The 15,896-nt window shown below is 38.9% G+C and overlaps 1 protein-coding gene across 8 annotated transcripts in view; it reads left to right on the top strand.

Annotated features, from left to right (window-relative positions):
• LOC140185728 (poly [ADP-ribose] polymerase tankyrase-2) overlaps nucleotides 1-15,151 on the top strand; it is a 66,192-nt gene extending 51,041 nt beyond the window's left edge. For 3 of the 8 annotated variants that reach the window (XM_072239310.1, XM_072239312.1, XM_072239311.1), the window contains 9 exons: nucleotides 264-346; nucleotides 7,314-7,434; nucleotides 7,746-7,862; nucleotides 8,887-8,984; nucleotides 9,075-9,149; nucleotides 9,235-9,340; nucleotides 12,158-12,344; nucleotides 12,987-13,143; nucleotides 14,242-15,149. In XM_072239310.1, the coding sequence (XP_072095411.1) occupies nucleotides 264-346; nucleotides 7,314-7,434; nucleotides 7,746-7,862; nucleotides 8,887-8,984; nucleotides 9,075-9,149; nucleotides 9,235-9,340; nucleotides 12,158-12,344; nucleotides 12,987-13,143; nucleotides 14,242-14,301 (1,004 nt within the window). In that variant the 3' untranslated portion in view covers nucleotides 14,302-15,149. Of the gene's footprint in view, nucleotides 1-263; nucleotides 347-7,313; nucleotides 7,435-7,745; nucleotides 7,863-8,117; nucleotides 8,267-8,886; nucleotides 8,985-9,074; nucleotides 9,150-9,234; nucleotides 9,341-12,157; nucleotides 12,345-12,986; nucleotides 13,144-14,241 lie in introns of those variants that run through there. The other 5 variants (XM_072239306.1, XM_072239307.1, XM_072239309.1 and 2 more) reach the window with 4 other exon arrangements.
• Nucleotides 15,152-15,896: the final 745 nt, after the last annotated feature.

Below are 15,896 nucleotides of genomic sequence, written 5' to 3' on the forward strand. Positions count from 1 at the left end.
AAGTATCAATAAATTTAATTCTTAAAACAGCACATTTTTGTATGTAAGCATTATCAGTTGAAAATAAGCAAATTTTGTAATATAAACGTAAGAAGTTATATACATTAAATATAAACTGACTTTCCAAGGATAGCAATGAGAAGTGCTCCATTTGTATTCCTGATTATTATCTACATCATGTCATTTCATAAATCATGTTATATTTATGAATGTGTTACTTCAATAGTTCATTAATTTTTGGGTGTTTTTTCTTTGTATTAAAGTTCCTGGAATACATATGACTATTAATCAGTTTTTGAGGAATTTGGGCCTGGAACATCTGTGTGACATTTTTGAAAAAGAACAGGTGTGTTTTCAGCATTAAGTATTTTTCAAGCTATTACTTCATTTTCTGATTTTATTTTAGATTTTTAGAAATAAGTCATTTTTATTTTACCCTTAATGGCGAAGTTACTATTCTTGATTTATCATGTTGCAACAGAACTTTGGTAGTTTGAACCAGGATTTCATCTACTAAGAGCAAACACAGAGGTGTTAAAAGAAATTGTCATTCTTGTATATGGTGACTAGTAAACATAGCTCAAATAATATATTGCTGCAGAATCACAATTTTGGAAACAAACAGGAGTACAGTTTTTCTCAGTAAATGAAGAAGCCCGTACACTGGATTGATCCCTGGGATAGGGATGATGTGTCCTTTAAAGAATGAGTAGTACTGACCTATTTGTATTCAGAGAATGTTCTGTCAAAATCTTGTGCATTTATATAGTGACAGAATAGATGATAAGCTTTCTTTAGGCTATAACAATCTACAGATAGGAAATTTGTCACTGATTAAAGTTTAGCCACTTTGTACAGAAGAAAGAAATTGCTTTATTCCTTGAACTTTTTGCATAAGCCTGTGGGTGTTCAATTTTCACAGTTCAAAGTAAAATATATTGTCAGAGTATATAGCATACTTAGCAAATCTATAGAACAGTAACCGTAAACGGGATCAATGAACAACAAACTGCAAATGCAAATATAGACAAATAGCAATAAATAAGGAGGGCATGAAATTATAAGGTAAAGAGTGCTTAAAGTGAGACCATCAGTTGTGGGAACACCAGAAATAGAATTGAGTGTTGCTCTCCAGTAAATCTTAGAATGGGTTTCTTGCTTTCCAAATTAGTGAGGGATAGAGGCCTAGGGTTATTGGGTAGGAAGGTGGAACGAGGAAGTGATTCAACCAAGATATCAAAAGAGAGCAGGAACAAGGAACCTTTTGGCCTCCATTTTGTTCTTCTTAGTGGTGGTCTACTTGAGTAACAAGGCCAATTTTAAGCTAGTTTTTTTTTCAAAGATCTATTTTTTTGCTGTTTCTATTGATAACTGAAATTAAACTGCAGATTAGAGTTATCTCTTAGTCAGAGCGACGATCGAGATTTTGAAGGCAGAGTTTCACGGCAGTTTTTCCTCGGTTGAGGAGCGACCGATCAGCAAGTGGCAGTGCGTAAAAAGAGCTACATTTTAGTCAGGTCCGCGTTCAAGATTTTAAACTGCAGCTTCCAAGCTGGTTTTCTGAGTTGGACAGTCCACACCAGGGATGTATTTTAAAGGGCTTTTTTAATCAGAGCAGCAGTCAAGATTTTGAAGGTAGAAAAACAGGCCTCAAAACTCCCGAGTTGAGGAGCGACCAATCAGCAAGCAGGATTCATTTGAAAGAGCCGATTAAAAATAACACTGGTGCAAACAGAGTGGCCATTCATTTGGCGTGTGTCAGTGTGTAGAGTGGCTTTGGTTCGTCAGACTTGGGTGGACATAAGGGCTGGGTGAGATACATGGTCTTGTAAGTTAGGTCTTTCTCTCTGTCCTTACTTGGTCCTTCCTCATCTGTCAGGGTGTAGTGACAGTAGCTTTTGTGGCAGTGTTTTGTACTCTGGGATGCGGCAAGTCTGGGAAGCCTCTAGTCCCCTATATAAACACATTTGCACCAGGTGCACCAAGCTGCAAACTGGAACTGCAGCACAATGACTTTTGACTCGTATGGGGGAGGGGGGGTGTTGAAAAGGTGATAGACAGGAGCTACCGGGAGGTATTTGCCCCTAGACCGCAGGAGTCAGGTAACTGGTTGACTGTCAGGAGGAGCAGGGTAAATGCACAACCAGTGCAGAGTACACCTGTGGTTGTTCCCCTCAATAGTAAGTATATAACTTTTATGCACTATTGAGGGGGATGACCTACCTGGAGGAGCCACAATGACTGGGTCTTTGGCACTGAGTTTGGTGCTGCAGCTCAGAAGAGCAGAGAGGTGAAGAGGACTGCAGTGTTGATAAGAGATACCTTAGTCAGAGGAACAGGGGTAAGGTTCTGTGGGCACAATAGACACATCTGGATGGTATGTTACCTCCCTGGTGCCAGGATCAGGGCTGTCTCAGATCGGGTCCATGGCATTCTCAAGGACAAGGATGAGCAGCCAGAAGTCTTGGGGCATATTGACATCAATAACATGGGTAGATAAGGCGAGGAGATCCAGAAGAGAAAGTAGGTAGAAAGCTGAGAAACAGAACCTCCGGGGTAGTAATCTCTGGATTACTGCCTGTGCCAGTGAGGATGAGGATAGAATGATTTGGCAGGAGAATGTGTGGCTGGGGGCAGGAGCTGAGATTTATGGATCATTGGGATCTCTTCTGGGGAAGATATGACCTGTACAAAAGGGATAGGTTACACCTGAACCCGAGGAGGTCTAATATCTTTGTGGGCAGATTAGCTAGAGTTACTTGGGATGGTTTAAACTAATTTGGCAGGGGGATGGAACAGGAGTGATGGTGCTTAGGATGATGTTATTGCTTTACAAACAGAGACAGTGCGTAGTGAGACTCCTAGCAAGGAGAGTTGCAACATAAAAGGTGGACAAAATCAAAAAGGATAAATACAGGACTGCAGGTATTAAATTTGAATAGGTGCAGTACAGGTGTCCCCCGCTTTTCGAACGTTCACTTTACGAAACCTCACTGTTACGAAAAAAAATTCAGCGCGCGATAAAAGGCAGCGCGCCCCGAGCAGCAGCTCTCCCTCGGATTCTCGCCGGCATTGCTTAAACACGAGCCTGTGAGCAGCCGTTTGCAAGATGAGTTCTATGGTATCGGAAAAGCCCTGAAAAAGCTAGTAAGGGGTGTTACACTTACAGTAAAACTAGACATAATTAAGCGTTTTGATCGTGGTGAACGAAGTAAGGACAACGTGAGTTTGGCTTGTGGAAGCTGACGAAGGTGATGTTGAAGAGGTTTTGGCATCCCATCACCAAGAACTGACAGATGAAGAGCTGATGCAATTGGAAGAAAAAAGGATAACAATCGAAACCGAATGAGTAATGATAAAGTACGACTTTAATTCTGAAAGGGTACGTTGGTTTAGGGGATATTTGCAGGATGGTTTGAGTTCTTATTAAAGAGCTGTGTGATAGAAAAATGCGCGCGAGGCTCAGCAGACAAGCAAGCCTTCCACATCAGCCACAGCAGACGACGAAGCTCGACCTTCGACATTGAGGGGGGCAGTCATAGGAGAAGATGAGCTGCCTGCTCTAATAGAAACAGACGACGAGATGACACCCCAGTGTCCCACCACCCCAACCCCCAGGCCACAGACGGATACCGATCCGCGGAGAATGCAAAGGTAGCCGGGAGGCACAGCACATCTTTAAGAAAAAAGCCGCCAATAAACACGCTAATTAATTAGGTGCCGCCGACACGTAATTGTCGGCCCAGAGCAGAGACGACACAATTGGAAATTGGCACTGATCTGGGCCGACAATTACGGGCAGTACCTAATTAATTAGCATGTTTGTTTCGGCTTTTTTCTTCAAGATGTGCTGTCTACCTCCCGGCTACCGCTGGACCCCTGCGTTCTTCGCGGCAATGTATCGCTCAGCGGCCTGGAGGGTGGGGCGCCACTGCACCACCCAAACTCCGACGACTCAGTCTAACACACCATCATCAGTGTGCTCGGCGCTGTCCAGATTCCCGTAAGTGATACTACACTACATACATTATTTCTACTTTATATCAGCTGTGTATTTTTGTGTGTTATTTGGTATAATTTGGCAACTTCATAGCTTAAAGGTTACTGGAGAGAGTGTTCTTGCCAACAGCACTTGCGTGAAATTTTCGCTCCGGAGAACAGTTCAGTAGTGATTGTGGAAAAGTATTTCTACTTTATATAGGCTGTGTATTTATCATATAATTCCTGCTTTTACTATATGTTACTGTTATTTTAGGTTTTATGTGTTATTTGGCATGATTTGGTAGGTTATTTTTGGGTCTGCGAACGCTCACAAAATTTTCCCATATAAATAAATGGTAATTGCTTCTTCGCTTTACGACATTTCGGCATATGAACCATTTCATAGGAACGCTCTACCTTCGGATGGCAGGGGGGAAACCTGTATACGGAATAAGGTAGATGAATTTGTAGCACAGTTACAGATTGGCACGTATGTTATAGGCATCATTGAATCATGGCCAAAAAGAAGATTATAGCTGGGAGCTTAATGTCCAAGGAGATACACATTGGTATCGAAAGGATAGGCAGGAAGGTGGGGTGGCATTGCTCTGTTGTGTTTTTTTTTTAAAAGCAGCGCAAGATGATTAGAAAGAGTTGACATAGGGTTGAAAGGTGTTGAATCATAATGAATAAAGCAAAGGCACTGCAAGGGGAAAAAAGACACTGATGGGAATTGTATACAGACCCCCAAACAGTAGTAAGGATGTGGTCTACAAATTACCATGGGAGATAGAAAATGCAAGCCATCAGGGCAATGTTACAATAGTCATGGGGCATTTCAATATGCAGGTAAATTGGGAAAATCAGGTTGGTGCTCGTTTCCAAGAGGTGGAATTTCTGGAATGTCTATGAGATGGCTTTTTAGAGCAACTAGTGGTTGAGCCCACTAGGGGGATCAGCTATTCTGGATTAGGTGTTATGTAATGAACTGATATTGATTAGAGAGTTTAAGGTAAATACTTTGGGACAAGCGATCATAACAGGATCGAATTCACCCTGAAGTTTGACAAGGAGAAGCCAAAATCAGATGGATCAGTATTATAGTGGAATAAAGGGAATTACAGGAGAGGAATTAGCCACTAGCAGGGATGACAGCAGAGCAACAATGGCTGGATTTTCTGGAAACAATTCAGAAGGCATGGGATATATACATCCCAAAGAGAAAGAAGTATTCCAAAGGCAAGATGACACAGCCATGGCTAACGAGAAGTCAAAGCCAGCATAAAACCCAAAGAGAGGGCATATAATAGAGCAAAAATTAGTGGGAAGATGGATGATTAGGAAGCTTACAAATACCAACAGAATGCATCTTTTAAAAAAGTCTTTAAGGAGGTAAAAATGGAATAGGAAAGGTAAGCAAGCCAATAATATTAAAGAGGATAATAAAAGTTTCTTCAGATACATTGTGTGTCAGAGGCAAGAGTGGATATCGGACTGCTGGAAAACGATGCTGGAGAGGTAGTAATGGGGAACAAGGAAATGGCAGGCAAACAGAGTAAGTATTTTGCGTAAGTCTTCACTGTGGAAGACACTAGCAGTATGGTGCAAGTTCCAGGTGTCAAGGGTCATGAAGTGTGTGTTTACCATTACTAGGGAGAAAGTTCTTTGGAAACTGAAAGGTCTGAAGGTAAATATATTCACCTGGACCAGATGGTGTACACCCAGATTTCTAAAAGACGTGGCTGAAGAGATCGTGGAGGCATCAGTAATGATCTTTCAAGAATCACCAGAAGACTGGAAAATTTCAAATGTCACTCCACTCTTCAAGACGGGAGAGGCAGAAGAAAGGAAGTTATAGGCCAGTCAGTCTGACCTCAGTGGTTGGGAAAATATTGGAGTCTATGTTGAGGATGTGGCTTCAGGGTACATGGAGGCACTTGGTAAAATAGGCCGTAATCAGCATGATTTCCTGAGGGGTAAATCTTGCCTGACAAATCTGTTGGATTCTTTGAGGAAATAACAAACAGGATGGACAAAGGAGAATTGGTTGATGCTGTGTACTTGGACTTCCAGGAGGCCTTTGACAAGGTGCCGTACATGAGGCTGCTTCACAAGCTATGACCCCATGGTGTTATGGGGAAAATTCTAGTGTGGATAAAGCAGCATCTGACTGGCAGGAGGCAAAGAGTGGGAATAAAGAGGGGGCCTTTTCTGGTTGGATGCTGATGACTTGTGGTGTTCCACAGGGGTCTGTGTTGGAATGAAGATGGGTGGAGGAGCAGGTAATTTTGAGGAAGTAGAGAAGCTACAGAAGGACTTGGTCAAATTAGGAGAAGTGGCAGATGAAATACAGTGTCAGGAAGTATATGGCCATGCATTTTGGTAGAAGAAATGAAAGGGGTGACTTTTCTAAATAGAGAGAAAATACAAAAACATGGGGTGAAAAGGGGCTTTATGCTTGTGTAGGATTCTCTAAAGGTTAATTTCCAGGTTGAGTGCAATGAGGAAGATAAATACAATTATATCATTCCCTTCAAGGGGATTAGAATATAAAAGCAAGGATGTAATATTGAGACTTTAAAGATCTGGTGAGGTCTCACTTGGAGTATTGTGAGCAGTTTTGGGCCCCTTATCTTAGAAAGTATGTGCTGAAACTGGAGAGGATACAAAGGAAATTCAGGAAAATGACTCCAGGCTTGAACAACTTGTCAAATGAAGAGCATTTGATGGCTCTGGGCCTATATGCACTGGAATTCAGAAGAATCAGGGGTGACCTCATTGAAACTCATCAGTTGGTGAAATGCTTGATAGAGTGGATATCAAGAGTATGTTTCCTATGGTAGCAGAGTTTAAGACCAGAGGGGGCAGCCTCAGAATGGAGGGCATCCTTTTAGAAAGGAAATGAGGAATTTATTTAGCCAGAGAGTGATGAATCTGGAATTTGTTGCCATTGGCAGCTGTGGAGGCCAAATCTATATTTATATTTAAGGCAGGGGTTGATAGGTTCTTGATTGGTCAGGGCATGAAGGGATACAGGGAGAAGGCAGGAGATTGGGACTGAAGGAAAATTGGATCAGCCATGATGAAATGGCAGAGCAGACTTCATGGACCAAATGGCCTAATTCTGCTCCTATATCCCATGATTGTCTTATTTAATTTTCCTCTTGCCATAGAAGGTGGAGCCTTAAACTTAGTTGCAATGTTAGAATTGTACTTTCCAGTCAACTTGATATTCTTCCTTGCAGTGGGTTGACAGGATTATGCCAATTTGATAGCCTTAGCATTTAATACTGATCAGAGCTAAATATTTGTGATTCCAAAATATTCTCCAGATCACGTTGGATGTATTGGTTGAAATGGGGCATAAGGAACTAAAAGAAATTGGAATAAATGCTTATGGACACCGACATAAAATCATCAAAGGTGTTGAACGTCTTATAGCTGGACAGCAAGGTAAGCCATTTGTTTATAGACCAGCAGTGAATACTTGGTTATCAATTAAGCTTAAATGTGTGTTAATTATACTTCCTGTATCTGAACATGACAGTTGTGTATAGAACTGAAAGGAAAATGCATTGCTTTGTGCTACAGTTAGCGAGGAATGCAGTCTATAGAGACAAAAGATAGTGGAAAATGGGAATTTTGCTTGAAGCTTTAAATAGTTTGTTTTTCTTGTTCATCCATGCATCTGATGTACTAAGGTAGGAAATGTGCAGCTACTAACCAAATTCTGTCTATCTATGTATGGCCTGTGCCATTTATAGGCAACTATTGTGGAATCAAGCCTTCAGAGCATTTGATTCCTGCCTCAATGTTACATAAATGGGACTGTCTCCAATATGTTCCATTGTACAGAGTATGGCATCTCAAAACGAGTTTGGGTGAGTCCATTAAATTGTGTGCTTGGCCAGCTCTCCTTCAAGCGTGACATGACATCCCTGTCTGCTTTCTTTTTCCCCTGTGCCCACACCCTCGTCTGCCAGATCTTGGCTTTGCCCAAACCCTAAAGCTTCTGGCTGCTGACCACCCTGTAGTGCACTGCCCTGATCCCTCCATTCCTCCCTCCCCACCAACCCATGCAGTAATCCCTCACCGCCTTCATATTCCCCAGCAGCTGAGAACTGATTCTTTCCCAGGTTCCTCAATCTGCCAGCCTCATCCTGGTTTAACTTCCATGAAGAATCAGAATCAGGTTTAATATCACCAGCTATGTCGTGAAATTTGTTAATTTTGTGGCAGCAGTACAATGCAATATGTGATAAATATAGGAAAAGACTGAATTACAGTAAGTATATATTTATGTATATTAAATAGTTACATTAAAATAAGTGTGCAAAGAAACAAATAAATTTTTAAAAATGTAAGTGAGGTAGTGTTTGTGAGTTCAGTGTCTGCTTAGAAATCGTACGGCAGAGAGGAAGAAGCTGTTCCTGAATCACTGAGTGTATGCCTTCAGGTTTCTGTATCTCCTTCCTGATGGTAACAATGAGAAGAGGGGATGACCTGGGTGGGGGGACCTAGATAAAGGAAAGATTTCCATGTGCATCAGCCTCCATTAGCTACTGGCTTAACCAGTAGCAGGCAATGATCGGTATATTTAATTGGATTTATTTTTAAATGTTTGGGCAATGCTCTTCTCCTTTGTTTAGGCTTTGCAGTCTTGCCTTTTACCACCATCTAATTTGAGTATGGATCACATACCACCGATATGCAAAGGGACTGAAAATAATTCAGTACTTCGAACTGTGTGATAAATTCAGCAAAGCAGGAAAGGTACAAAACCAATTCGGATAGTTAGTGTTGAGTTTGGAAAAGTAGACAAATGGTAAAGGTAATGCAGTTTGGAGTCAAAAGTTCAGGTCCCAAAACATTAAAAATAATTGATTCCTTTTCTTTGAAATATAGGCATCAACCCATATCTAACTTTAAACACTTCCAGCAGTGGTACAATTCTGATTGATTTATTACCAGAAGACAAGGAGTTCCAGTCTGTGGAGGAAGAGGTGATCATATTTTTTGTGGTACTTAATATATGCAGCATGCTTTATTTTGCTGTGTCTTTGGCCATTTAATCATTTATGAACACTTTACAGATGCAAAGTACAGTGAGAGAGCATCGTGATGGTGGCCATGCGGGTGGAATCTTTAATAAATATAACTTTTTGAAGGTACATTATTACCAGTTTTGATATTCTCTCACTATTAGTTGTTCACTATTATTAGAGTAAATAACTCTCCATAAAATTATTTCAGATTCAAAGAGTGTGCAATAAAAGACTTTGGGAGCGATATACACATCGAAGAAAAGAAGTTTCTGAAGAAAATCACAATCACTCAAATGAGAGAATGTTGTTTCATGGTAAGCATCAAGCACTGGAAGTCTACAATGATTTTTTTTTTTTTTTTTTTTTTTGAGCCCTCCTTCCTCCTCCTCTTAGTTTACTGTGCAGGAGGGATTTGGGGGGTCGATGTGCCTGATCTATTTTGCTTGTGCGGGAGGAGGGATTTGAGGGTTAATGAGTCTGTTCTGTTTTTTTTTTGTGTGGGGAGGTGGGATTTGGAGGTTAATGAGCCTGTTCCATTTTTTTGTGTGGGGAGGTGGGATTTGGGGGTTAATAGTCATGCTGCCTTTCTTTGCTTTCTTGGTTTCATGGCTACCCAGAGAATTGAAGAATTTCAGAATATATTTTGATAATAAATGAACCTTTGAAAACATATTTACCTCATTAGTCTTTCTACTCCATATGAAAATCAATGTGTGATATTTAACTATAAATATATGACACTGTCTCTTCAAATTTTAATTCTCAGATTTTAATTGGGCCTGATTTTCACTAAGAAATATTAGTAGTTCCTTATGTAGTTGCTGATATCACTCCACTTAATTGTTAAACCTTAAAGATTTCTCTGTAAAGCCAACTCTGTAGATCTTGCATGCATTTCAGACGTCAATGAATTTTTTGCATGCATCCTCTGAATTCCATCCCCAGTATAAAAGCCAAGCACTTTTGAGATGGTTTGAAGAGTTTTTCTTTAGGGTTTTACTTTATGTCCTTGGCCACAATACACTAACTTGTACTTTCCTGTTTTATTCTCAGTGAACATGGGTGTGGGATTTCTGCTACTCAGTTCATTTGTAGACTACAAGTTATACCCTGTAATAAACTTTATTTGCAGGCAATTTGTTTACTTCAGTCATTGCACATTACCTACTAGTATATTGTTAAAATCTAAGTTAAAATTGTTGATATGAAAATGTACAGTGCCTTGTCAAACCATTCAGCCTTCAACCTTTTATTCACATAATTGAGTATTACATCCAGGGATTTTGATCGATTTTACCAGGAGTTTATATTTGTGAATTACATGCTCCTTTTTTACCAGAGTAGAAGGACAAAAAACAAGGAAAATTGTGAAATATGAAAAACTAAAAGTTCAAAATCTGAAGTGTCAGCAGTTCAAAAGTATTCATTTCCCCTTTTACTCAGTACTTAGTTGAACCTCTCACAGCTTTTATACTCAGTAGTCTTTTTGGATAAGTCTTTTAGCTTTGCACAACATGGAGCAAGATTTGCCCATTCCACCTTGCAAAGTTGCTTAAACTGTGTCAGGTTAGTTGGGGAGTGGCAGTGGACAGCAGTCTTGAGGTCTGGCCAGAGATGTTTGGACCACTCAAAGACATCAATTTTCTTCATTTTGAACCATTCCATCATTGCTCTGACAGTGTGCTTTGGGTCATTGTCCTGCTGAAAGACTAACTTCCTCCTCGATTTAAGCTTTCTGACAGAGGCTAGGAGGTTTTTTATCCAGGATCCCTCTATATTTAGCAGCATTCATCTTACCGTCAATCCTAACCATATTTCCAAACCCTGCTGCTGAAAAGCATCCCCATAGCATGATACTACCTCTGCCATACTTTACAGCGGGATGGTGTTACCTAGCTGATGGGCACTGTTAGATTTGCGCTACATGTACAGTTTGGTTCCACTTTAGTCTCATCTGACCACGAACTTCTTCCACATCTTTACAATATCTTCTAAGTGACACTTTGCAAAGTCTTTATGGGCAAGGATATGCTTTCTTTTTAAACCCAGGGCTTTTTCCTTGCCACTCTTTCATAGATACAGTTTTTGTGCAAGGCCTTAGAGATTGTGGAGCCATGAACTTCATTTCCAGTTGCAGCCACTGACCCTGCAGCTCACTCAGAGTGACTGTTGATGTTACAGTAGCCTCTCTTACAAGTGCCATGCTTCTCCGGTAACTAAATTTAGATGGGTGGCCTGACTTAGACGGTGTGGCTATGGTTTCATATTTTTTCCCACTTTTCATGATGTCTGAGGCACTGATATCTGAGGTATGTTCAGTTTCTTTGAGATTACCTTGTATCCTTCTCCAGATTTGTGTTTTTCTTATTTCCCTAACTTGTCTTGAATGTTCTTTTGTCTTCATTTTGGTTTGGTCTGTTGAAAATCTACCAGACTGTTGGATCTTGCAGAGAGAGGGGGTATTTATTCTTATGAATTCATTGAAAATAGGTGATCTTCCAATTTACTACATCAAGTTGAGTGAGTTGGTAAGGTAATGTACAGTATCGCATCTGAGGAAAGTTCTTGTAATTACAAAAGGGATGAATACTTTACAGCATCACATGTTTTGTCTATAAGAACAGAACATAAATGGGAGCAGGAGTAGGCTATCTGGCCCATCGAGCTTGCTCTGCCATGCAATAATATCATGGCTGAGAAAACCATGGACTGATCTCCACCTCCCTGCCTTTTCCCCATAACCCTCAATTTCTTGACTATGCAAAAATCTATCTGGCCTTGTCTTAAATATTTACTGAAGTAGCCTCCACTGCTTCATTGGGCAGGTTTTAGATTTTTTTTTTTGATTTGACATGATGCATTATGTTTGTAGAGTGGCTCAAAAATACTATTTCAATATATTTTAAATTTAGAAAATGAGGCAGTAAAATGCAAAAAATAGTCGTGGGTGCTGAATACTTTTTCAAGGCACTGTATTTATTGATAAACAAAAATTGAAATGATAAGGGTTTCCTTGGCTTCAATTGGCTTTGAAAGGCACTGATGAAAAGCTAATGCAGAGCATAATTGCCTCATTTGTGTAGAGTTTTTATCAATTTGACCTATATTGGACAATATATTTTCTCCTCCAGGTTCTCCCTTTGTAAATGCCATTATTCATAAGGGTTTTGATGAAAGACATGCTTATATTGGAGGAATGTTTGGAGCCGGCATATATTTTGCTGAAAATTCATCCAAAAGTAACCAGTATGTCTATGGAATTGGTGGCGGCACTGGGTGTCCAATACATAAAGATAGGTCCTGTTACATTTGTCATAGGTAAAGTCTATTCTTGTGTGTTTTCTCCATAGCAGAAAGTTTAATATTGTATTTAAATATGCCTTTAGTTCACTGCACAACCTTTGAGTACATTGATTTTCATTTTAAAAAATAATATTATTTTGATATTGCTGCCACTAGTAATTTGATCTTTTGGCTATTATGTTGAAACGACATGAGTTTTAACCAACATTCCAAGCATTTCTACTGTTGGAAAATAATGCTATATCAGTAACATAAAATGTATGCACCAAATTGGCCATCATTCTGTTAAGATACAATTTACATTTGCAATTCCTTTCTTGGTTTAATGATCAAGGAAACATTTGCAGTCATCTTATGGAGGGATTAGAAATAACTTGGCTAGTGAAATTTTTGCAAATAATTTTTTCTAAAGTCAAGCTTTCTGAAATGTAGCTTTAGAAATATTATGACTTAACATGTAAGCACTAAAAGTAGCAAAGCTTGATCTTAGTCCTTTGTATCCTAATTATTTATTATTTGAACTGATTATAAAAATGGGTGATTCAGGTGAATTTCACGCAAGCTTAACAAATCCATTTGGTCTGTTGAGTGTTTCACCTTATGACTGGTCATTATTGATAATCTCTACTTTCAGTCTCCCCTTTCTCTGTTTTACAGGCAAATGGTGTTCTGCCGTGTCACACTGGGCAAATCCTTTTTGCAATTCAGTGCAATGAAAATGGCTCATGCACCCCCTGGTCATCATTCTGTCACTGGTCGTCCTAGCGTAAATGGATTGGCATTGGCGGAATATGTCATTTATAGAGGTGAACAGGTACATGTAGGAAATGTATTTTCTTGCATTGAAGTTGTAAAAAATAAATTAAATCAATTTTGTAAACGTTCCATTTGTGAGAAGGATTTTTAAAAAACCACGTTAATTCAAATGATTAACTCATTTGCCTACCACCAAGAAATTACAATAATGCTTGTGGTAGGGTATCATAATTTGGCTCGGATCCCAAGATTCAATCTACCTTTTTGCTTCACCATCACTCTGTACTTAAACATACTTTGATAGTGTGTATGAAATCAAAACCACTACATAGTTGATATGAAAGAAAAATTGCATCTTTAAGAAGTAAGCTCAATACAACTTAAGATATTTTCCTCCAAATTAATGTGTATTTCAAACTTAGCAGAATGATCTGAAGACCACATTTTTAACATGCTTTATTTTAGTTATAAATTTAGAATTTTTAAATTTTTTAGTTCTGATTCCCATTCTGACATTTTGGTCCATGGCATCCTCTTATGCCAAGATGAGGCATGGCCTCAATACCTTGTATTCCATTTGGCTGGCCTTCAGCCTGATAGCATGAATATTGATTTCCCCTTCCAGTTTAAAAAAAAATCCCTCCCTTCTTCTATTCCCCACTCTGGCCCTTTTACTCTTCTCACCCGCCTGTCACCTCCTCCTGGGTCCCTTTCTCCTTTCTCCTCTAGTCCACTCTCCTCTCCTATCAAATTCCTTCCTCTCCGGCCCTTTGTCTTTCCTACACCCCTGGCTCCTTCCTGTTTCCCCTACCCTCCACCTTTCTATTTTGGTGCCTTCCCCCTTCCTTTCCAGTCCTGAAGAAGGCTCTTAGCTTGAAATGTTGACTGTTTATTCATTTCTGTAAATAATGCCTGACTTGATGATTTACTCCAGCGTTTTCTGTGTGTTGATGTAAATTCAGAACTTGCTTTTCTGCTGTAGGTAGATTTTTAAAGTACCATTTATTTGGATTCTGGATGTCTTTATTTTGTTTCTGAATCTATTTGATTTTTGTGAAGTTAATTTAACGAGAGTTTCAAATTGTTGAGGCATTAAGTGTTTAGTAACAGTTAAATCTGCGGCACACCTGATTTCAGCATTCTTTTCTCTTACCAGGCTTACCCAGAGTATTTGATAACTTATCAAATCATGAAGCCAGAAAATGCGACTGATTGATAGATGTGCATATACAAATGGGGTTTAGTACATGTACAAGAAGCCACAGAACACGTCCAATGCACTCCAACTTTATTTATGTATTAGTTTTGTAGGTGAAAATAATGCATTTTTAAAACCAAAAACATTTTAATTGTGAAATCCAGGTGGCTTTAATACTGTACAAAATAACTTTTCTATGTATTTGCCTTCCCATATTTCAGCACTTTAATAGAACCATTCCAAAAAAATCTGTATCTGCTCTTGGAGAAATTTTGTAGTTACTTGAAGTAATTGTACTGATAAATTTGAGAACTTTTTTTTGTACTTCAGTGACCCAGCTTGATTTTCCATAAATTTTACAATTACATACTTCACATTAAAGCACCATAAAATGTTCTCATTGTAAAAACAATTGTAAATAAGAAAGATTTTTTGTATTGATTTATTAATTTATTTACACTGCTTGCATTACATGCATGTGCTATGCTCACAATGCAGACTTGCAATGACAGTGGTGCCTATCTTTAAGAGTTATTGTGTTGAAGATCTTACCATGCAGGAAGCAAAGTTTTATGAGTAGCCATCGAAAACCAAAATAAAAAGTGTAAATGCTATGCAAGGGTTGATATTAAACATGGTATATTGAGCTGGTTACTTGTATTCTAAATGGCATGCTGAAGTAAAGTCCTTTCATGGACTCTATGTGTACATATTATATATTTTTGAGTTGATTAAAATGCATGAAAGTCATTGTCCTCTCCGTAGTGTTGATAAATCTGCAGTGCTTTTACAGGATTTGTAACTTGCAATGCATTTTAAGTAATATTTCTAATAATTTTACAAAATTATTGTATTGCAAGTGAAACATATTCATTAAAAATTTTGCATCTAATATGACATTATGATTGTTTGATTGTTACAATTACATTGTTCTTCAAACCAGAACATTTTCCAAAAAAGTGCTTAAATGGAAACTAATTATACTTGTAAGATCTGTAGTTCAGCCAAGTCTGCCTGAATTGCTTCTGATATCTTTGTATAAGAAGTCTTCTTATTGTGTTGCATCTCTATAACTGGCCCTTCCAGTCCAACGAGCCAGCTGTCCAATTACAGACACGTGACCAATTAACCTATCAACCCATGCATCTTTGAAATGTGGGAAGAGGCTTCAGCACTAAAAGGAAACCCACGCGGTCACAGCAAGAATGTACAAACTCCTTACAAAGAATAGTGGAATTGAATCAAGATCACTGGCACTGTAATAACGCTATGCTAACTGGTGTGCAGCCGTGCCATCCTCCTTGTTGAAGATGTGCCAGCAATGCCACTTTCAGTCATTCTGACAGCTTCTGAAATTTATATCTACATTATTTTTGTTTTTAATCTGCAAGGTGGCTGGCACATTGTCAGATATTAATTCTAGTTTTCTTTTAATGGTAGATCTTGATTTCCCAATTTCTTTTAAGTCCAAATTGGGTATCACCAAATCATTATAGTTTCCAGTAGTTGTCCTTTCTTTTAGTCTAATCAATACTGCTTCAGTGATTTGTTTTTTCAAGTCACTACTGTGCGTGAATAATCCTTGGATTTCTCCAAGTTTGTCATTGTTCAAT

The sequence above is a fragment of the Mobula birostris genome, chromosome 21 (assembly GCF_030028105.1).
Source record: "Mobula birostris isolate sMobBir1 chromosome 21, sMobBir1.hap1, whole genome shotgun sequence".
Taxonomy (NCBI): domain Eukaryota; kingdom Metazoa; phylum Chordata; class Chondrichthyes; order Myliobatiformes; family Myliobatidae; genus Mobula; species Mobula birostris.